This window comes from Delphinus delphis, chromosome 2 (assembly GCF_949987515.2).
Source record: "Delphinus delphis chromosome 2, mDelDel1.2, whole genome shotgun sequence".
In the NCBI taxonomy this organism is placed as follows: domain Eukaryota; kingdom Metazoa; phylum Chordata; class Mammalia; order Artiodactyla; family Delphinidae; genus Delphinus; species Delphinus delphis.
In genome coordinates, this window is record NC_082684.1 from 14,628,532 (window position 1) to 14,651,767 (window position 23,236).

A 23,236-nucleotide genomic window follows, 5' to 3' on the forward strand; every position below is an offset into this window, starting at 1 on the left:
TGCACCGACCTTCAGAGTGTAACGGCTGCTGCTTCACCGCCACCTTCTGGACCTCATGCTCACTTCTCTCGTGGCCAAGCCCGGCGCGGAGCCACATGGGGAGCGGCACGCTAGGAAATGTGGTTCCCGCTTAGCGCAGTTGCCCTGGTAACACACCTCCGCGGTGGACCACGTGGAGCTCCGCTCACCAGCACTTTTTACTTAGGATGTGGCTTTTCCCCACCTCACTCCCAACCTTGAATGCACTTCAAGGAGACTTGGCATTTCAACTGTTTTAATCTGCAAGCAGCTGGTGTGCTTTAGACGGAGAGTTGTGCATCCACATCTGTTCTTTCCTTCAGGAATAGAGTCATGGCTGGACACACAGCTGCCTGGATGGACTACACGTCCCAGAGGCCCCTGCAGGTGTAGCTGTGACATTAAGTACTGACCATAGGGCTCTGAGGGAGGCAGTTGTGCCAGCTCCCGAGCCGGGCCTTCAGACACTGGCTGTGCACTCCTCCGTGTGCTCTACCCATTTCCAGCTGGAACCCAGAGGTGGGGGCAGTCAGCTTCAGCCGCGTAAGGACAAGAGCAGAGCAGCAAGACGGAAAGATTCTGGAGGCTTTGTGGTCCAGAGAATCTTTAAGCATCCTTTTTCTTGAGTTCTGAGTGAACAGATTAGTCACTTAGCTTGCAGATGATAAGAGTCAACTCAAATCCACTGAAGCAGCAAAACGAGTATATTTGCTCACGTAATTGGGAAGTCTGGGGTAAGAATTGCAGGCATAGCTGGATCTAGGGGTTCAAACGATGTCATTAGGGCTCTCCATCTCTCAGTCTGGGCTTTCTGCAGAAGTCCAGGGAAGATGGCCTTCAGAAATTCCAGGCTTAAAATCTCCTTATAGCTCATGACCCAGCACAAGACAGGAGCTTCTGTCTTCCAACATATATTTTTAATTACGCAGAACAAGTGCTGGATGGTCCTGCTGGGATCACAGGCTCACCCCTGAACTCATTGCTCTGAAACCCAGAAGGAGATTGGAATGAATCTGTAAAATCACTACCTGCAACAGTCTACTTGAGAAGTTAACCACCATTACCAGGAGCGAAGACAGTGCCGAAGAGGGGGTAAAGTCAGGAAATATAAGTTGGGGTTCAGAAGATGGAAAATCATGCTCACTGGGGGGAATTTGGAAAGGCTTCACAGCAGAGGTGGGATTTGAACTGGGCCTTGAAAGACTTAGAGCTTAAAAATGCATAAAGAAGAAAATACTGTACTTTCTTTTCTGGCCATTTTCAAAGGCTCAGGCAAGCTCAGTAGCACTGTGGGATGGAAAGGACCCTGTTGTTTTTCTCTCCTCTGCCATTGGTTCGGGATGAGAAGTGCTTCCCTCTGAGCACTGAATCCTTCCAGAGGCTGACAAACATGGGGAAGAGTTTGGTTGCCAGGACACACATCTCCAGCCCAGGCACTCTCATGTAAAGCAAGAAGAAACGTCGTGCTTCTCTGTAACCTGAAGAAAGGATGGTGAGTGTAATTGGCAGTTCCCTTAATCAGTCCAGAAAGACTTGTTATATAAATAAATGATTCAGATATGAAGTGACTTACCATAGGAAACAGGCATTTCTCCTTTTCATTTCTCATATTTCTGGAACGCCGCCTTTTGCGTTTGCAGTGGAACAGGCTTGTGATTTTACTGCACACTTATTATTTCCGAAACCATCTAGTGTTAGGATTTTACAGATACATTTTTATGCAGTTTCAAATAGCTTAGTGATTTTCCAATTAATCAGGCAACCAGAGCCTGTGGCTCATTTCTTTAGGACAGGGGTCAGTTATCTGGGATGGAGATGCCCCTTTGGCCAACTGGGGTGCTATTGGCTGGCTTCAGGAGTGTGGCAGCTGACTGGACCTTAAAAGGTGGTGATTGTGGCAGTGATGATGGTGATGATGATGATGATAGAACCATTGATCATACAGGTGATGCAGCCAGGATACGAATACCACTCTCCCCTGTTCTGAGGAGACTGCCAGACTGTCTTTCCTAGAGAATCGAGGTACCTTTAGTTTGTTTGATGGCTGCAAGGGCATCCAGGGATTTCTCATTTCCTAGTTGTTTGATGATGAAATGATTTCTTTAGGTACAAAGCTCTTTTCATTGATTGTACCTTCATGCAGGGAGTGGAGATGTAGCCATATTTGCTTTAAGCTTAGCCCCTCTGGATCAGTTTGTCCTTAGAGCACCTTGGAAGCAGTTCAGAAGCTCAGCGTCTGTTATCTGTCCCCTTAGGGGGCAGGGGCCACAGCACTCCTGTGGGACTTCAATGAGTCCTAATGGATTCCTGACTTCAGGTGGGTGGAGCCACATAACCAGTTTAACTTAACTGGATTGATTTGACTGGTGGGGTGGATCGTATTAGTCCTCAATCATTTGCTCACCCTTTCAATCCCCGCCCATTGCCATGTGACTTGCAGTGTCTCTTATGGTTGGAGCATACTTCTCCACCCCCTTGATATTGGGCTTGGTGCCATGACTTGCTTTGTCATGGGCAAAATGAAATGCGAGCAGGAGAGATTGAGTGACAGGTAAGGGTAGAGGTTATAGCAGACTTCACTCTTACTCTTGATCATTTATTCCTCTCTGTCTGCCATTAGACAGGCATAACCCCAATAGGCACTGCTCTTTCAGCCCAAGTTCTCACATGGAATGAGAGTGAGAAATACATATTTGTTGTTGTAAGCCCCTGAAATGTTAGGGTTGTTTGTTACAACAACATAACCAAATGAAAACTGACTGATACAAATGGTCATTTATTGTCCTACACAGTTCAATGAAAAATTGTCCAACTAGATATATGTGTATCTATATAGTTGAACTATTTTATATAGTATCGGTAGATACATGGATATAGACTGAGGTTGTGACAGGCCTATCCAAGAAAAATTAAGTCTAAGAAAACTAATGAACTACAGTCAGATTAAACCAACTATAATAAGAAGCATATGAAACTTGTAAGAGCTATAAATATAATGGTATTGGAGAGAGAGCACTGCAATCAGGCGTTCGTGGACATTGTTAACTGGGGTATAAATTAGTATAACAGTGCTGGAGACGCATTCAGACGTAGTACTGGTCATAATAATAGAGGACATTTATAGAAGGCTTTTATGTGCGAGGCACTACTATTTGAAGTCTTACTAACCTTACTTTAATTAATGAAATTGGTTTACATGTACTAGCTCGCTTAATCCTCATAACAACCTTGTCAGGAGAGGTATTATTATTAAACAATATATTTTAAAAGGCTTAAAAATTTGAGCACAGATGTGTGCTCTTTGACCCACATGTGGGAATTTATCCTAAGGAAATAATTAAAGATGGGGTATAACGTTTTAATGTAAGAATGTTGATGGCAGCATGGTTTATAATTATGAAACTAGGAAGCAATATAAATATCCAAAAGATGGGGATCTTTTAAATAAATTGAGCCATTTAAAAGTGATATAAAAATGTAGCGTGGACAAGAAAGGACCTTTATATTAAGTAAACGCTGTAGCTTGTAATAGTGCAGTCCTGTGTTGTCTGGTACAGTCGCCGAGAGCCACATAAGCACTTGAAATGTGACTAGTCTGAATTGAGATGTGCTGTAAGTAAAGGCTTAGTATGGAAAAAAAGGATATAGAATATCTCATTAACAATTTTTACATTGACTGCAATGTTGAAATGATAATATTTTGGACATGCTATTCAAATTTATTTCACCTGCCTCTTCGTACATTTTAAATATTTATTTACTTTTATTTTTAAAAAGAACAATTGTATATGTTTAAGGTATACAACATAATGTTTTGACACATAAACAGAGTGAAACGATTACTACAGTCAAGCTAATTAACGTATCCATCTCCTCACATAATTTCTTTGTGTGATGAAAATACAAATCTATTCTCTTGACAAATTTCCAGTACACAGTACAGCATTATTAACTATAGTCATCATACTGTACATTAGATCTCTAACTTCATTCATCCTACACAACTGCAACTTTGTACCCGCTCACCGACATCTCCCCATTTCCCCCATCTCCCCACCCTTGGTAACTACCGTTGTACTCCCTGCATCTATGTATTCGACTTCTTTTAGATTCTGCATATAAATAAGTTTGTGCAGTATTTTTCTTTTGGGGTCTGGATTATTTCACTTAGCAAAATGTCTTCCAGGTTCATCCATGTTGTTGTAAATGGCAAGGTCTCATTTTTTTAAGGCTGGATAATAGTCCATTACCTATATATACTACAATTTCTTTATCCATTCATCTGTCAATGGACATTTGGATTGCTTCCATATTTTAGCTATCGTGAATAATGCTGCAATGAATGTGAGAGCACAGATATCTCCTTGAAGTACCAATGGTTTCATTTCCTATTATATAAGTTTAGAAGAGGGATTGCTGGATCATATGGTAGTTCTATTTTTAACTTTTTGAGGAACCTCCGTACTGTTTTCCATAGTGGCTGCATCAATTTCATGCCCACTAACAGGGCACAAGTTTCCCTTTTCTCCATACCCTCACCAACACTTACGTTTTCTTTTTCATTATAGTTATCCTAACAGGTGTGAGGTGATACCTCATTGTGGTTTTGATTTGCATTTCCCTGGTGGTTAACGTTGAGCACATTTTCATGTCCCTGTTGGTCATTTTTATGTCTTCTTTGGAAAACTGTCTATTCAGATCCTTGGTCCATTTTTTAGTCGGGTTGTTTCTTTTGCTATTGAGTTGTCTTTGTACTTTAAAAAACTCTGGATACCAGAAAAACTTAAAATTTCATGTGTGGTTCACATCTATTTTAGGCTTTGCAGTCCACACAGTCCCTGTAACAACTACGCAGCTGCTGTTTAAGGCAAAAGCCTCCAGAGAAAACATGTAAATGGATGGACGTCTTGTGTTCCAATAAAAGTTTATTTATAAAATCAGGCAGCTAACCAGCAGGGGCTTTAATCTGCCAAACCCTGGTCCAGACCAGTGTCCCTTAACCTTGGCCCTCTTGACCTTTGGGGCTAGACAGTCAGTTGCTGTGGGGCTGTCCTGTGCGTTGTAGGATGTGTAGCGGCATCCTTGGCCTCTACCCTAGATGCCAGTAGCACCACTTGCCTCAGTTTTGACAACGGAAATGTCTCCAGACGTTGCCAAATGTCCTCTGAGAGGAGGACAAAAATCTCCCTGATGGAGAACAATTGGTCTAGCCTATATGATTTTATTTTCATGGAAACAAAAATTGTATGCATGTCTGGGTGTTCTGGAAGGATACACACCCAAGGTGGTGGGATTACACTTTGCCCCATCTCTTTGCTTTTCTGTGTTTTCTAAATTAAGCATATGTTACTTATTTAATATGTAAACACACACACATGCACACGCGCGCGCACACACACACACACACACACACACACTTGTGTAGAAAAAGAAAACAAAGATGACAAAGAGAAAATAAGATGACAGAAAGAAATCCACGTGTAGGAAAGAAAGAGCAGGTAGAGGGAGAATGAAAACTTGTCCCCAAAGGACAAGTTCTCCACCTGGTCAGGCCTTCGAGTACCACCCAAGATGTGACATCCACGCCACGGATGTGTGTGGGCTGATAGACCAATCTCCGAGTTGACGGTTTGGAAAGATGAATCTGCCACATGGAGTAGGCAGGCATTTGCGTGGGGCAGTGTAAGTATTTACCAAAGAGAAACAGACTTGATTTTGATTTACACGTGACACCTCCTCGGATTTAAGGCATACTGGGACCTCCACAGCTGGAACCTCGAAGGGGAAGGAGAAACAAGGGATTAGACAACATATCAGAACAAAACAGAAAGCTGACTCTGTACAGCTACTTCTCGCAAAGGCCCGGGTAGTAGCATTTTAGCAACTAAAAATCAGTGCCAATCTACTGATATTTAAAATTCAGTAATCATAATCACAATCATAGGTAATATTTACTTTGTGCTTACCATGTGCTAGGCAGTGTGCCAGCAGATCTGCGTGGTTGTCTCATTTAATTTTCCATAAAATCTTTCCAAGCTCCGCGCGGTACCTGCTGTTCTTATGACAGTTTTACAGATGTGGAAACTGAGGGTCAGAGACAGTAAGTTATTGGCCCAAGTCACCCAGCTGGCAAGAGGCGGGACAGAGACTGTGGTGCGTGTTCTCTGAGCTGAGAGGCCCCTCCCCTCTCAAAGCTGGTGATCTAAGCTCCAAGGCTGCACGTTTTCCCTTGGGATTCAAGTTCTCATTTTGAATGAAAAAAATATGGATTCCCTCAGAATTTCGTTTTTACCAGATCAGTCTTTGTGGGGAGGAGAAGATTTTGTTCACCCTCATCATTGGTGGGAAGCTGAGAAGCAGGTCAAGTTCAAGTACAATTTGAACAATTTAATGGGGAGGTGGGGGGAGGTGAGGCAATGGTCCAGGCAGGAAGTGATACTGAAAATCCCATCCATGGCCTGGTACTGGGATGTGCGTATATCTTTTCCATCCAAAGAGGACCCTGATGGGATCTAATGGGGGATCTCTTTCATCCAAAGAGGGCCCTGGCCTATGTCTGGAGAGATGGAGGGCACGGCAGAGAGAGGGACCAGACTCCTGAGGGAGGGCATTGGCAGTATCTAGACAGGGCACCATCATGGGGGAGGAGTTCAGGTCCACGCCCATCCCATATCCCCACCCCCACTCCGCCTCCGGTCAGGGTCTCTAGGTACAGGTATAATAGGAGGAAGAACTGAAGTTAGAGATAGAGTGCTCTTCTCCTCAAGCAAATTCAGAGTCACAACCATCATTACCACGTCCTCAACTTGCTCCCCCATTCCAATCCCTTTAAACATCTTCAGCACCTGACTGTCCTCCCTTCCTGTCTCTGATGAAGCTTAGTTCCTGTTCCCATCCCTTGATGTCCTGGATCCCAGCCCCTCCTGGCTCTCCTGAAACTGAATCCCACCCCTCATCCCATCTCCTGCCTAGAAAACAACCCCCTCCCACAATAACCCAATATCCCCATAAGAAATTAACCTTCTTGTTTGTTTGTTTATATTTGTTGTTTATTATATTATTGTTTGTTTATGTATGAGAGAAAAGTAGGATTGTAGGTTCAGTTCCTCAGAAAACAGACTTTGAGACAGATATTTATTGGGGAGCACTTGTGGGAACAACACCTGTAGGAGAGTGAAGGAAGGATTGGACAGTAAAAGAAGTTGAAGTTCAAAGCAGTTGCAAAAGAGGCCTCAGCCCATCCCATGGGGAACTCTGAACGTGGGACGGCCCTTCAGAGATGTCTTGAATTGAGGCAAGGGGCGGAGTGCCTTAGTCCTTTGGACGTCTTGGCAACACATCACAGCATCCACTACAAGTGCACTGAAGGATTTTGGCTGATTGTGGTGTGACTCTTGGGGTGGCTGAGTGACTACCTTCAGATACTTAATCTCTGAGACCCAGAACCTGAATTTTCTTTATGTGTCCATAGATAATTGGCATCTCCGTGACAAGGTCACACTAACTAAATTCAGACAAGACTAATGAATACACAGCAAATTGATTTGTTTACAATGAGACCATCCTTTTGCAGTGATCAAAATATTTGTGTTCTTTATCTCTAACACCCCTTTTCCCAGGTTCAAGTTGAAGCAGGAAGTAATTGGGCTCCAAGAAATCTCTCTGTAAGAAGAAAAATTGAAGGCATTCAATTATTCTTCTTCCAGAGATGGGATGAGTAAGATGCCAGAAATGTTTGTGACATGACGAAGACAGAATATGTTTCTTTTCTCAACAAGAAAAAAGAGAAGTCTAGGAAAAGAGATACAAGAAAAGCATGATCCAAAAAGAGGCAAACTAAAATGAACCATGATTTTGAGTCATTGATGGAGTGTAATAAAAGAGAATCAGAACAAGCAACTGGGAACACTCTCCCTAAGTCACCCAAGAGTTGTGGCATTGGACCCAAAAAGAAGAAATGTGGTGCTGACACAGTCCTTGGCTCTCCAGGGAACAGCATCTACCTACTCAAAATAATTTTGTTTTTTAATTTATTTTTGGCTGCATTGGGTCTTTGTTGCTGCACGCGGGCTTTCTCTAGTTGCGGCGAGCGGGGGCTACTCTTCGTTGCGCTGCGTGGGCTTCTCATTGCGGTGGCTTCTCTTGTTGTGGAGCATGGGCTCTAGGCACGCGGGCTTCAGTAGTTGTGCAACGTGGGCTCAGTAGCTGTGGCTCGCGGGCTCTAGAGTGCAGGCTCAGTAGTTGTGGCACATGGGCTTAGTTGCTCCATGGCACGTGGGATCTTCCCAAACCAGGGCTTGAACCCGTGTCCCCTGCAGGCGGATTCTTAACCACTGCGCCACCAGGGAAGCCCTACTCAAAATAATTCAAATGCAGTTTTTTGGTTTTCAACTCAGAATTAACCGGCAGACCAAGCAGAGAGGACTTATGGTTACAGAACAGAATGTAATGCTGTCAATCAGAACAATGGAAATGCATAGATCAAACTGACAGAAGTTGAAAGAGGAAAGCGGGGGAGCTGATATCTTCATCTCACACTGTGTGGAGTTAAGAAATACTGTGTCAAGTTCATGGAATGAGAAATAGAATTTTAAATACACTAAAGTATACTTTTATGAAAGTAACCCAAAGAAGAATTAAAAATAATACTGAGACTACCAAACTTTGGAAGGGAGAAGGGGCAGTAAAAGCAGAGTAAGTAAACTCTCATCTTCTGTTATTGATAGGTAAGGTAGAGTGTTGATAAATTAGGAAAGAGAGAGGTAAGCATGTTATTTACAGTTATGGGGTAGCCACCAGACACATAGACAGAAATGGCCCAGTGGTTGGCTTTGGGCTGTAGCTGTGGATAGAGATGATCTGAGGGGAAAGAATGTTACTGCTGTAGTATCTTTTTATCCTTATATACGCATTCCTTTCAAATTTTGAAAAATACGTGTAATCTTTAAATTACCAGGTAAAGCTTAATTATTAACCAGAAAGACGTTTGGTGGGTATAAACTGGGCCTGATTTGGGGACAGATCTCTTACATTCTGGGAAAGCCAGCAAAATTCCCTTCACCAGCAATGGAGGATTCATCTATGGTATTCCCCCAATTTCAGGACCTGTCCCTACCAAAAAGACATGGGTCCACACAGATGCATTGTAATTGGCTGGACTCCATTTCCTGTGCATCCCAACAACACAGATCAACGTGCAGGTCACCTGACCTCTCCCAGAGGAGCCCGTTTCAATCCTCCGTGGCTCAAATAGGGCGTAACTGGAACAGTGGTTCCCAACTGTGGCCACACACTAGGCTCTCTTGCGGAGCTTTAAAAATGTATTCTGGCCCAGGCTCCACCTCAGACCAATGAAATCTATGACCCAGGATTTATTATTTAAAAAAAAGTCCCCAGGTGTTCCTACTGTGTGGTTAGAGTCGCTAATCCTCCACCCGGTCGTTCTGTGTGTGGCTCCCCAGAATCATAGAGCACGTTCACCTCAAGGCAGCTCACGCTTCTCTCATCATCACAATTCTTTCATTTCTTCTTCTCAACACAGCATTTGAACCTCCTCATAAATCCTCCTTATCTCAAAACTTTCTCCCTTGTTTCTTTGAACCCCACTCTCCCTGATTCTCTTCCTCTGTGCTGAGCCATCTCAGTCTACTTCCTAGGGTCCTCTTCCCTTGCCTTCTTGGGACTCTACTCTCTGTACTCTTTCCAGTCTCGCAAGGATTTTAACCACCTTCTTGACCTACCATTATCGTCGTGCTCAGGGTGGCTCCCAAGTTGTCCCCTCCATCCCAGATGTCTCCTCTGAACTTCAGGACTGGATATCTGGTTGCCTACTGGGCATCTCCACTTTGATATCTCACAGGTACTTCAAACAAGACCCGCCCCCATTGGAACTCATCATCCTTTCTCCCATCTCTCTTGCTGTGTTGAATGGCACTGGTTGTCCAACCCATTTCGGTTATACAAACACAAACTCCAGGAATCCTCTAGGCACTTCTGTTTTCCTCCTCTGTACAACATCCAACTCATCTTTTCTTAGTCAGCCCCCTTCTGTTTCATCTCTGTAACTCGGCTTCAGGTCAGTCCAACAGCATCTCTTCACTGGATATCTGCAACGATCTCCTACCCAGTCTCCCTGCCTTAATCACGTGCCCTTTCAATGCTCACTTGGGCCAGAGTGATCCTTCCAAAGCACAAATATGACTGTGTCAATCTCCTGCTTAAAACCCTTCAATCGCTTCCTCGTGGCCTTCCAAGTCCAAACTTAGAAAGGTCCGCCAGGCACATAGTAACTCAGTCCTCCCTGCCTCTCCAGTTTCAGCACCTGCCACCACCAACAAATGCCCTGTGCATCTCCCCACGCTGTGCCGCCCCGCCACGCCTCTAATCTGCCAGCCTGCTTCCTTGCTGCTTTCCCCTGCAGTCTCCTGGGGCTGGCATGCCCTCCCTGGCTTTCAGCTGTCTCCTCCTCACACTTCAAATTTTTTCTCAGGCCTCACCATCTCCATGCCACCTCCTCTTCCTGGGTGCCTATCCCAGGGCCTGGAAAACAGTAGATGTACTCAAGAAATGTTTACAGAATTACGAACACATAACACTGTGAATTTTAGAGACGAAATAGAATTACTACACGAAGAAAGTGAAAAAGAGAATTATATAACTTATCTCTAATTCTCAAATGCCTTGACTTTAAAGGAGGCTTTTCAGTGTACTCTAAAGAGCCCTGGTGGGGGGGGCCCACAGAGCCCCCTCAAAGACCCTCAGTGGGGATCCTCATTTTAAACAAGACTGCTTTATTTTCATCAATTTTATATATTGGTCTTCTGAGAAAGGTCTAGTTGGCTTTTTTTTGTTTTTGTTTGTTTTTGGCTGCGTTGGGTCTTCGTTGTGGCACGCGAGCTTCTCTCTAGCTGTGGTGCGTGGGCTCTCTAAAGAGCCCTGGGGGGGGGGCGGCCCACAGAGCCCCCTCAAAGACCCTCAGTGGGGATCCTCATTTTAAACAAGACTGCTTTATTTTCATCAATTTTATATATTGGTCTTCTGAGAAAGGTCTAGTTGGCTTTTTTTTGTTTTTGTTTGTTTTTGGCTGCGTTGGGTCTTCGTTGTGGCACGCGAGCTTCTCTCTAGCTGTGGTGCGTGGGCTCTGTAGTTGTGGCACACGGGCTCTCTAGTTGTGGCACACAGGCTTAGTTGCCCCGCGGCATGTGGGATCTTAGTTCCCCAACCAGGGATCGAACCCGCATCCCCTGCACTGGAAGGCAGACTCTTAACCACTGGACCACCAAGGAAGTCCCGAGAAAGGTCTAGTTTGAACAAAGGTTTTTGTGGCTAAGAAATATCTGAAAACCAATGGTCTAAATTATTCAAATAATTAAGGTGAAGTGTAATTTCTATTTGAATTACTTCTCTCCAAAATTCTCATCAATCTATGTTTCTTTTTTTTAGACAGAATAGCACAGGGATGTTTTCTCTTGGTTTTACTTAGTGTCTTAGTGACATATTGCCTTTTTTTCTTTTTTAGCTTTAAAAAGAAATTCTTATTTTGAGTGGGTAATACATGCATATGGTCCAAAAGAAAAAGGCGGGAATTCAGTCAAAAAATCAGCCTCCCCACAAACACGCATCCCCCATCTCCAGAGACAATACTGTAGCTGGCTTCAGCATGTCCTTCCAGAGATTTCCATGCAGGGGTCACTGTTCTGGTGGGCAGGAGGCACATCCCCTTGCCAGGGACAATGGAAGGACAAGCCTTCTAAATGCCACTGATGGTTTAATCATTGCACACTCGGAATGGCCTCGGAGAGACACCTGGTCCCACTATCCAGTGACTGTCAGGAAGAAGGGCTTGACATCAACCCTTCCAACATCAAAACCATTTTTGGCAGACAACTTCTAGCATTTGCTTGGCTCATATCCAAATACCCATTTAGGTCAGCTTATTTACTTACCTAGGGGCACGTTTTCCTCCTAATACATTTTGGAGGAGTTATCAGAAAATTACGCTACTTAAAATGAGACGGTCTGTGGGTGCTTTACTGAGATTTTTTTTTTTAGAGTAAGTATCTGCTGTTTCAGTAGATGGTGTTGGGACAGTTGACTCTCAAAGGGGAAATAATTAGAAAGTCCTACCTATCCCAATCACAGAAATAAAGATGTACTGAAGATCTAAACATGGTGAAAATGCTCTAGAACTATTAGAAGAAAACATAAGAAAAAACCAGAATTGTGAGAAAATAAATTATGAATTTTGGAGAGGAAAGGTTTGTTTGTTTTTTTTAGATGACACAGAAAAGACAAAGTATAAATAGGTACACCTGATTACACCTAATTAGAAAACTTTTGCCAAAATAACACCATGGGGGGCTTCCCTGGTGGTGCAGTGGTTGACTGTCCGCCTGCCGATGCAGGGGACACGGGTTCGTGCCCCGGTCCGGGAAGATCCCACATGCCACGGAGCAGCTAGGCCCGTGAGCCATGGCCGCTGAGCCTGCGCGTCCGGAGCCTGTGCTCCGCAACGGGAGAGGCCGCAACAGTGAGAGGCCCGCGTACCGCAAAATATAAATAAATAAATAATAACACCATGAACAAGATTAAAAGACAAGTGGTAGCCTGGGAGAAGGATTTATAAAACAGCTAGCAGACAGAGGATTATTATCTAAAATGTATATAATTCCCACAAGTCAGGTAGAAAAAGACATAGAACCCAAAGTGAAAACATGCAAAGGATATGAGCTGAGAATTTATAGAAGAAGAAATAAGAATGGGCAATGCATGTATGAAAAGATAGTCAACTTCATATATAATTAGGGAAGTGCAATTAAGAAAACACTTTTTTTGCCAATCACATTGGCACAAAATTTTTAAGTCTGAGGATACTAAATGTTGGCTAAGATGTGAGGGAATTAACTGGTCCTCTCATTCACTGTCAGTGCGAGTGTAAATTGACACATGCTTCAGAGAGCAATTTGACAGCATCTTGAAAGTTTGCAAATGTGCCTCCTGTATAACCCAGCAATTTCCTTTCTAGGTATTACTCTAGAGATACTCCTGCACAAGGAGCCATGTTCAAGGATGCATACTTATGCTTTTCCATCTAAATGTCCACCAGCGGGGGAATGGCTAAAAACACTGTAGGCTGTGTATTCTGTGCAATACTTCGCTGCCTGTATTAGTTTGCTCGGGCTGCCATGACAAAGTACCACAGATCAGGTGGCTTAAGCAGAAAGCAGAAATCTATTTTCTCACAACTCTGGAGCCTAGAAGTCTGAGACCCAGGTGTCAGCAGGGTTGGTTTCTTCTGAGACCTCTCTTCTTGGCTTACAAATGGCTGTATTCACTGTGTTCTCACATGGTCTTCTTTCTGTGTGTCTGTGTCCTAATCTCCTCTTCCATAAGGGCTAATCATATTAGATCAGGGCCCACCCTAATGGCCCCATTTTAACCTAATTACCTCTTTAAAGACCCTATGTCCAAATAGTCACATTCTGAGGCACTGAGGGTTAGGACTTTAACATACGAGTTTTGGGGGCACACAATACATCCCATAAAACAGCCCCCATGAGGAATGGGTGAGATACACATCTAACACTGCAGCTGCAACTCAGAAAACAATGTGGAGTTGAAAAATAGTTGCAAAATCTTTGTTGATTAGCAAAATAGTATGTACCATGCTACCACTCACCACTACGGGCATGAAACACACACACAGACCTACACAAATAACTTTTGTATATGTATAAACATTTCAGTGTTCTGGAAGGATCAATTCAAAGGCACTGGAGGTTGCCTCCATATCAGTTGGTTAAACGTGACTTTAGCCATATCAGTTGGTTAAACATGACTTCTTTAAAAAATATTGGAAGTGGACATAGAGAGCAAATGTATGGACACCAAGGGGGGAAAAGGGGGTGGGATGAACTGGGAGATAGGGATTGCCATATGTACACTAATATGTATAAAATAGATAGCTAATGAGAACCTGCTGTATAGCACAGGGAACTGTATTCCGTGCTCTGTGGGGACCTAAATGGGAAGGAAATCCAAAAAGGAGGGGATATATATATACATGTAGCTGATTCACTTTGCTGTACAGCACAAACTAACACAACATTGTAAAGCAACTCTATCCCGATTAAAAAAAAATTAAAAATATTGGAAGCAAATATGGTGAGATGTGAATGGTTTCTAATTCTAGGTAGTATAATATGGGAGTTTGGTTGTTATAGTCTTTGTAGTTTTTATATATTTAAATTTTAAAGAGGTTAAAAAAGCAAAAGGGAAGACCAACTCATCCATTCCTAAAGATACTTTACATTTATTTTGGGGTGAAGTCCAACCATAAAGGAGCTGCAAAGCAAGACTTCATTTCACCTCTACCTTCCTAGCAAAGCATTACTCCTTCCCACTGCATTTTGAGGTCATGCAACTACAGGATGCTTTAAGGATCAGCCCTCTGAACTTCCTTCTGAGTTCATTATAAAAATGTGGTCCATGGCCTTGTCTACCACCCCATACTATTTTTCCCTTATGAAGGCTAATTTATCCTGGAGATATTTTCCTGAAGTGATAAATTCCTTTTAGAGTGAAGAGGGGCATAAATAAATAAAACAAGTATAATATCAATGAAATGCAATAAACGTTTCTCTGCTGGTAGATAACAGGCTCATGCTTTTTTTTTGCGGTACACGGGCCTCTTACTGTTGTGGCCTCTCCCGTTGCGGAGCACAGGCTCTAGACGCGCAGGCTCAGCGGCCATGGCTCACGGGCCCAGCCACTCCACGGCATGTGGGATCTTCCCGGACCGCAGCACGAACCTGTGTCCCCTGCATCGGCAGGTGGACCCTCAACCACTGCGCCACCAGGGAAGCTGGGCTCATGCTTTTAGAAGGAGGAAAGCAACCTTCACGGAACTCATACCATGTACCAGGAACTCTGCTAAGAAGCCTTAAATAATTGTCACTTGAATTTTTATTTTCATAACTTTGTGAAGCAGGTTATGAGGATCAGTAAGTTTCAGTACTTATCCAAAGTCACATAGTGAGTGATTAAACCAGACTAAATTCAAACCTTAATAGGATATTTTGACGAAAAAAATATTTGGGAAGCCATAGTATTTTATGACTGTATAGGGAATGGAAGAGGGGAAAGAGACAAGTTCGTGTTAATTTGTTGAAAATCTAGGAGACTTCCCTGGTGGCACAGTGGTTAAGAATCCACCTGCCAATGCAGGGGACATGGGTTCGAGCCCTGGTCCGGGAAGATCCCACATGCCGTGGAGCAACTGAGCCTGTGAGCCACAACTACTGAGCCTACACGCCACAACTACTGAAGCCCGCATGCCTAGAACCCATGCTCTGCAACAAGAGAAGCCACCACAATGAGAAACCCACGCACTGCAACGAAGGGTAGCCCCCGCTCACTGCAACTAGAGAATACCTGCACACAGCAACAAAGCCCCAATGCAGCCAAAAATAAATAAATAAATGTATAAAGAAAAAAAAAAAAGAAAATCTACTTCCAGAGCAATAATTTGAGACTTTCCCTCCCAGTTTTGAAATGAGGGGACTCAACCTCAGAGAAGTAAAATAAATTTTGTTTTTGTTGTTGCTCATGATGACAGAACAAACAAGTCTATGAGGTAGGTCTATTAGAATGAGAGAAAAGGTTCAGGGTAAGGCTCTTCCATGGAAAATACATCGTATCCTTGGCCCTACTTCTTTTGTCCCATTGTACTGGTCAGCTCAGGCTGCCATAACAAAGTACCACGGTCTGGGGAGGCTTAAACAACAGAAATGTATTTTCTCACAACTCTGGAGACTAGAAGTCTGAAGTCAGGGTGTCGGCAGGGTTGGTTTCCTCTGAGGCCTCTCTCCTTGGCTTGTAGATGGCCACCTTCTCCCTGTGTCTTCACATGGTCATCCCTATGTGTGTGTCTGTGTCCAAATTTCCTCTTCTTATAAGGAAACCAGTCATATATTGGATTACAGCCCACCCTGATGACCTCATTTTAGTTAATTACCTCTTTAAAGACCCTGTCTTCAGGTACAGTCCTGTTCTGAGGTACTGGGAGTTAGGACTTTAACATAGGAATTGTGGGAGGATGAAATTCAGCCCATAACACCCGTTACTCAGGGTGAGGGTCACTCCACACTCAGCCCATACTACTGAGGAACAGATTGTTTGGAAGATACGATGACCTGGAGAGCTGGTAGTCCAAAAAAAAAAAAAGAAAGAAAAAGAAGAGAGAGAGAGAAAACAAGAGAGCCCTAAGTCATAGATCTCTAGAGGGATGATTAGGGCAAAAGCTGCCATTTTCGTAATGAATAATTCCTTATGAACTAGTCTCCATTCCATTTGACTCATGTTTCATTTCCTTTAGTTATGCTACTGTTACAGTGTTCAGACAGAGCTAGGAAAAGAGAAACTATTTCTTCATTGCATGAATGAAATCACCTAACACCCAGATAAAGCAACTTGTGTTTCCTGCCCAAATATAATACTGAACTTGAAAAGGACAAGCAAATGTCAGCTTGAATTGGTGATTCTCATTGTTATTATTTACCAAAATGATCTATTTGGGGGGAGAGAGTGGTCTTCCTTAAACTAAATGAAGTAACTTATTTCCTTGGAATGTAAATCTTACAGGAAAACTCCTCTACTTTATCAAGTGATTGAGTGACTCTCTGCAAGTAGATGAGCGTCTTTCTCACGAGTGACCTGCATTTGTCTTGAGATCATTCAAGAGGAAAGAAAATCTTGTCCCCACTACCTTATTTTTTAAAAAGTCTCCATTTCAGAAGTACCACGTAGCTTGGGACACTGTTTTCCTCATTTGTATTAACTTTCTCTGTTGGCGCACATCGCGCCTCACAGCTTTAATTATCACTTATATACAGATGATATTCAAATTTGCACTTCATTTCCAGCCCTTTCAGATGATGTCACCCTTCGCCTCGCCCCAAATTTGGCTCATATCTTGTCTTGGATGAGCCACAATTTTCTCTGATTGAATATGGATGAGATGGCGGCTTTGCAGTTTAGTTGTAAATAAACTCTAAATGCCCTGGAGTTAATTTACCTCATTGATATCCTGCCCCTCCAGTTAAGAGCAAGAGTGTTCTGTGACTGACTCTGAATTATTCTCCTTCGTTCATCAGAGACGACCCAGCCAAGGGATTAATCTCCACAAAATATCCAAAGATATGTGACGGTTTCCATCACTCCCAATTTTGGCCAGAATTCTGGTTATCGCACAGCTGAAATTCTGCCATGATCTTTGGAAAGGCTTCCGATCAATCCCCTGTTTACGATCTACTTGGAATATGGCTGCCCTTTGGCCTTGCTCTGTGTACACTATCCCAGGACACATTTTCCTTCAGGCAGCTGTGCTAGTTTCTTGTGCACTGAATAAAATGTAATTTGTCAAGATCTTGGCCAGATTCTCTGCCTTCATATAAACTAGCTTTTGAAATGTCTTAAAATTATGGTCTCTCCTTTTCAAGAGTTGCTTGCTGTTTTGTTTCATCATGTGGTTGGAGAGGTACCCTGAGTAGCACCTTGATACTCACAGAACGTGCTGTCTTAAACAAAAATGTGTATTTGAAAACACCAGGAATATTTCATCATAAGCGTTAACCTATGAGAGCCTGACACATAATAAGCAGTATGCACTCAATATGTACTTGTTGGAAGAAAGACTTGAGTAAATGAATTTGTGATCCTTTGACCCATTTGTGGGTTTTGCTGCTGTAGTTATTTATAACATTTTTATCTACCTGTTAGGTTATTATGTAACTGTGCTGTGTAATTATTATTTCAACTAGAACATATTAGAACTCTCCATTAACATAACTGAAGGGTATAAAATAGAATGTTTGGAGTTGTCAATTAGCCGATTTGTCTTGTGTTGCTTTTCTTCATTATTTCAGTGTAGCTAACGGTTCATTCAGCACATTTTAATTAAAAACAAACATATGTGGGTCTGCTAAGAACTCTAGTATCTGGTAGTGCAGTTAGACAAAGATGGCAAATATTTCTAGCAGTGACCATATGATATCTTCCATTCATCTCAGCATAATCCTCCGAATCTAATTATTGGGAGGATGGCAGCTGCACTCAGTTAGGCTTTTCTTTATTTTTACAGAGATGTGTTTTTTTCAGCCCGTTGTATGGTAGAGAATCAGCTGCTGCTGGAGTCCTTCCCAAGGCTGAAGGCCCAGCATCTACAGGACTTTCCCCCAGTTGCTTCCATTGCAACATTAGCTGTTTGTTCCTGCCCACGTGCCATCTGGCCTGAAGATGTTCCAAGGAAATGTATGGTCTTCTGACAAGCTATCTTCCTCTGTTTATACAAATATATTAGGTATATAGTTATGACCTGAAGGTATCAGCAAGGAAGCCTCATTGATGGGTGTGGCATTACCTGCATGAAGTTACCATGTCCTGTCCTGGGGGCTGGTCTTCAACTTTGCAGACTCAGAAGCATGATTCTGTCAGCTTAGTTTCTGACTAACTGAGGATGCACAGGAGAATGTATTCATTTAAAAAGAGGATTATGACAGCTGAAAATATGCACTCACACCACATGTCCCTCTAGTATGATAATTGAGAATGGGGACTCTGGAATCAGACCACCGGGGGTCAAATCCTATGTGTGGGGCTTACTAGCTATGTGATTTGGAACACACTGCTTAATTTCATTACATGTGGCAGACAGCCTTTAGGGGGACCCCATGATCCCTCCCTCCTGGTATTCATACCTTTGTGTCACTCCCCTCCCCACAAGTGTGGGCGGAGCTTGTGACAAGCTCCTAATCAATGGAAGGTGGCAAAGGCAATAAGACGTACATGATTATGTGCATGGGATTCTGTAAGAGCATAGCACCCATCTTGCTACAGTTTCTCTCTGTTTCTGTCTCTGTCTCTCTCTCCTTGAACCCATGCTTTTGGAGTGCTGAGCTGCCATGTAAAAGTCCAGCTACACTGAGGCCACCATACTAGAATGACCACGTGGAGAAACCAAATAGAAATAGAGATGCCCAAGGAGCTGCCTATCTTCCAGCCCTAACTCCCAGATCTTTTGGGTTTTCCCAGTCCAAGCCCCAGATATGTGTGTGAAGAGGTCTTTGAGATGATTTCAGCTCCACTCACAGGCTAATTGCAGCTGTGGAGCCACCCCAAGTGAGAATCACCCAGCTGAGCTCAGTCAGTCCCAGAACTGAGTGGGTGAAGAAATGATGGTTATTGTTTCAAGCCACTGTTTGAGGTAGCTTGTTATGTAGCAATGAAGAACTTGAAAATACACACATGCCCACACTCACGTTTGTATGCAAATGTATTCATACAGACACATATCCAGTTTGACACACACACAGTCACATAGCTTGGTAACTAGTGGTATCAATGCTATTGTCACATTTGCTATTATATCCTAGATACTTACCATCTCTAGAGTCAGCACACGTGGTTTTGATTATTTGTAAATCCCAGATCCATGAGGTACGGTCACGTATAATTTTGCTGAGCCATGAATTTGAGTCCCAGGCTCGTGGGTGGGAGTGAGTTTCTCAGCTAGTGAGTGATCCTAGCTGACTACCAGCACAAATAGGATTTTGTTCTCTACTGGTCATTCCTTATGCAATAAATTTTTGATGTAATTTTTTTTTAAATGCTTTGCTCCCCCAAAAAAGTGCTAAAAAAATATCAGCTGACTGCTAGTCTTAGTGATAGAAGTGAAAGGAAAATAAAGAGGCCTGAGAAATAGAGATTCCCCACCTAACAATAGACATTTCAAAGAAGAGAATGCCAAATGTGACGGCAGCTTGGCTTTATGATGTGAAAACAGTTAAAGGATGCAATCCCCGAGCCAGGGAGCATAATTGGGTAAGTCATTTTGGTGAGAGCCCCAACCGGAACGTGGTAGTTTATAAAGTCATCAGAAGCCTCAAGACATCATTCATATTTTTCAGTTAGAATATATTGCATTTTGGGAGAAAATTAGATGCATAGTTACATTCACCAATTTGTGGGATATTTGAAGGTGCAGGGACATCTCTTGAATTTCAACAGAATGTAGTCCTTAACTTCACATATGAGATGCTCTGCTAGGCTTGTGCAGCATTAATAAGAGTGTAAGTCACGGTCCTGCCCTTGAGATGCATACAGTTTATCCAGGCAATGGGTGTGGAGGGAGGAGAGGCAATGAGAAACAAACAAATGATGAGGTAAATATTATCACACTCAAGTGTGGTGGTGAACCTCACCTATGATTAGTTAGTGTAGAGAATAAGGGCTGTTAGTTCAGAGGAGAAAGAGCAAGAATTTGAGATCTCTCAAAGGAAAAGGTCCAAGCCGCCTAGCCTGGCATTCAAGGCCCTCCATAATCTTGTCCCAACTTTACCTCCAACCTTCTCTCATAATATCCTCTATATAAACAACCCTTCTAGTCAATTTGGTTGATTCATTAAGAAATGCGCCTACCTCTCATTTTACACCCTGTTAACTTAAGGAGTTTGAAATAAAATGAGCAACTTTAAAATGTGCTTTTAAATGTCATCTTAAAGAATTACATTCTTTAAAATGAACAATAAAAAAAAAAAAGAAAAAAAGAAAATGGGGCTTCCCTGGTGGCACAGTGGTTGAGGGTCCGCCTGCCGATGCAGGGGACATGGGTTCATGTCCCGGTCCGGGAAGATCCCACATGCCGCGGAGTGGCTGGGCCCGTGAGCCATGGCCACTAAGCCTGCGCGTCCGGAGCCTATGCTCCGCAACGGGAGAGGCCACAACAGTGAGAGGCCCGCGTACCGCAAAAAAAAAAAAAAAAAAAGAAAAAGAACAATGAATGAGCAACACACATGCACATAAAATAATTTCAGAATAACACAATTTAAACTGCTTGCCAAATTGTTTTAACAAAAAATTCCTTAGCGATAGTGATTATAAAAATTCTCATGCATGATCTACCATGTTCCTTTCCCCTTCTGGCTAGCTGGAGTGGAGTCAAGCCCCAGGGTGACCTTGGACCCTACCTGCTGAAGATGGCAGAGCCTCAAGCCGCTGGGTCCCTTGAATGAGTGTGTGAAGGAAGGTCACCTAGCAACCAGGATGGCCCCTGTCAAATGGCTACAGGTAGATGTAAGAAGCAAATGTATATTGTGGTTGGCCTCTGAAATTTGGAGTTTGTTTATTATGGCAGCTAGCTTCTTAGGCAATTTGCATTATCTTAACCAATATGGTCATTTAATTTGAAGAAGTGGGGAAAAAGCAACTAACATAAGAATAGAGGTTACCAGGTGCACTGACAAGGGCTAACAGGACAGTTCCCATCAAGACTATGGATTTCGGCACCAGACTGCAGGATTGAAAGCCAGTTCTGCCATTTACTGGGTATATAACTTTAGGCAAGTGTATTAGTTGGGGTTCTCCAGAGAAACAGAACCAGTAGGATGTGATACATATGTAGAAAGAGATTTATTTTAAGCAATTGACTTATGTGATTGTGGAGGGTTGGCAAGTCCAGAATCTGATGGGGGAGGCCAACAGGCTGGAGACACAGGAAAGAGTTGCACTTCAAATCCAAAGGCAGTCTGTTAGTGAACCAGGAAGGGCCAGTGCTGCAGATGGAGTCCACAGGCAGTCTGCTGGTAGAATTTCTTCTTGCTTAGAGAGAGGTTAGCTTTTCGTTCTTTTCAGGCCTTCAGCTGATTGGATGAGGCCCGCCCAGCATTATTGAGGGCAATCTGCTTGGCTCAAAGTCCACTGCTTTAAATGTAAATCTCATCCAAAAACACTCTCATAGAAACATCCAGAATAATGTTTGACCAAATATCTGGGCACCATGGCCCAGCCAAGTTGACACATAAAAGCAACCATCATAGGAAGTTAATCTCCCAGTGCCTCAGTGTTCTCATCTGTAAAATGGAGATAATAAAAGAACCTATCCTAGTGGGTGAACATGAAGGCTAAATGAATCAATGCATGTGTTTAGAATAGTGTCTGCACATAGTGCTCAGTGAGTGTTTGCTCTTGACTATTATTATTATTAATTAGTATTGTCATAGGCTTTGGCTGTATGCTTCTCTCTGATGAAAACGCTAAGAAAAAATGTAAGCAGGGCCACCAAGAGTAACAGCATTGTTTGGCTGGGAACGCCAGTAATGTGATGAGAGACTTCACACATTAAAATTCTCATAATGTAGAAAATGGAGACTTGCATACTCACATTTGCAGGCTATATTGGCCAGTTCTTCATTAGTCAGTGGCTATTTTTTTCTTGTTATTCCATGAATAAATTTTAATATATTCAACTTTCCCCATAAACTGCTTATTTACTGTTCATATTAATGCAATATAGCAAAAACATTTACATGACTGGAATCTTTTGCAGTCTACTAGAGCATTTCTCTTGCATTTCTTTCCCTTCATTTCTGGTGAGAAAATTCATTTTTGCTCTACATGTTTTTGAATTAACTGTCACTCCTCAGGAATGCAATATCAGCATAAATCAAGAAGCTGATGTAGAGTGGAATGATTAAGAATCTGGCTTGTGGTTGGGCAAAATTGGGCGTGAGCCTTTCCAAGCCCTGGCTTCTTCACAGAGTGTTGTTGTGAGGACGGAATGGTGAGTCTCAGCACAGTGCCTGGCCCTCAGGAAGCACTCGATGAATGGGAACTGTGATGATTCCTTTCATTAGGAATTCTCTGTATTGTTGTTACAATGTTCCGCCTTGCACTGGGGAGACCTAGCATCCTGGGTCCCTGAATGACTGTGTGGAGGAAGCAACCAGGATCACCACTGTCAAACTGTTACACATGCAAGGAGTAAACTATTGTGGTTAAACTTTTAAATTTGAGGTTTGCTTAGAATTCCAAAGGATGCATGCACCTATTTACAATAGCCAGGACATGGAAGCAGCCTAAATGTCCATTGACAGAGGAATGGATAAAGAAGATGTGGTAATATATACAGTGGAATATTACTCAGCTATAAAAAGGGACAAAATAGTGCTATTTGCAGAGATGTGGATGGACCTAGAGATTGTCATACAGGGTGAAGTAAGTCAGAAAGAGAAAAACAAATATCATATAACATCGCTTATATGTGGAATCTAGAAAAATGGTACAGATGAACTTATTTGCAAAGCAGAAATAGAGTCACAGATGTAGAGAAAAAACTTACAGTTACAAAGGGGGGAAGGGGAGGTGGGATGAATTGGGAGATTGG

At 42.8% G+C, this 23,236-nt stretch overlaps 1 protein-coding gene across 1 annotated transcript in view; it reads left to right on the forward strand.

The window, feature by feature from the left end:
• EFCAB11 (EF-hand calcium binding domain 11) overlaps positions 1-21,097 on the forward strand; it is a 187,380-nt gene extending 166,283 nt beyond the window's left edge. Inside the window, exon 7 of the mRNA XM_060004059.1 lies at positions 21,002-21,097. Within this exon, the coding sequence (XP_059860042.1) occupies positions 21,002-21,086 (85 nt within the window). The 3' untranslated portion in view covers positions 21,087-21,097. The remainder of the gene's footprint in view (positions 1-21,001) is intronic.
• The last annotated feature ends 2,139 nt before the right edge of the window (positions 21,098-23,236 follow it).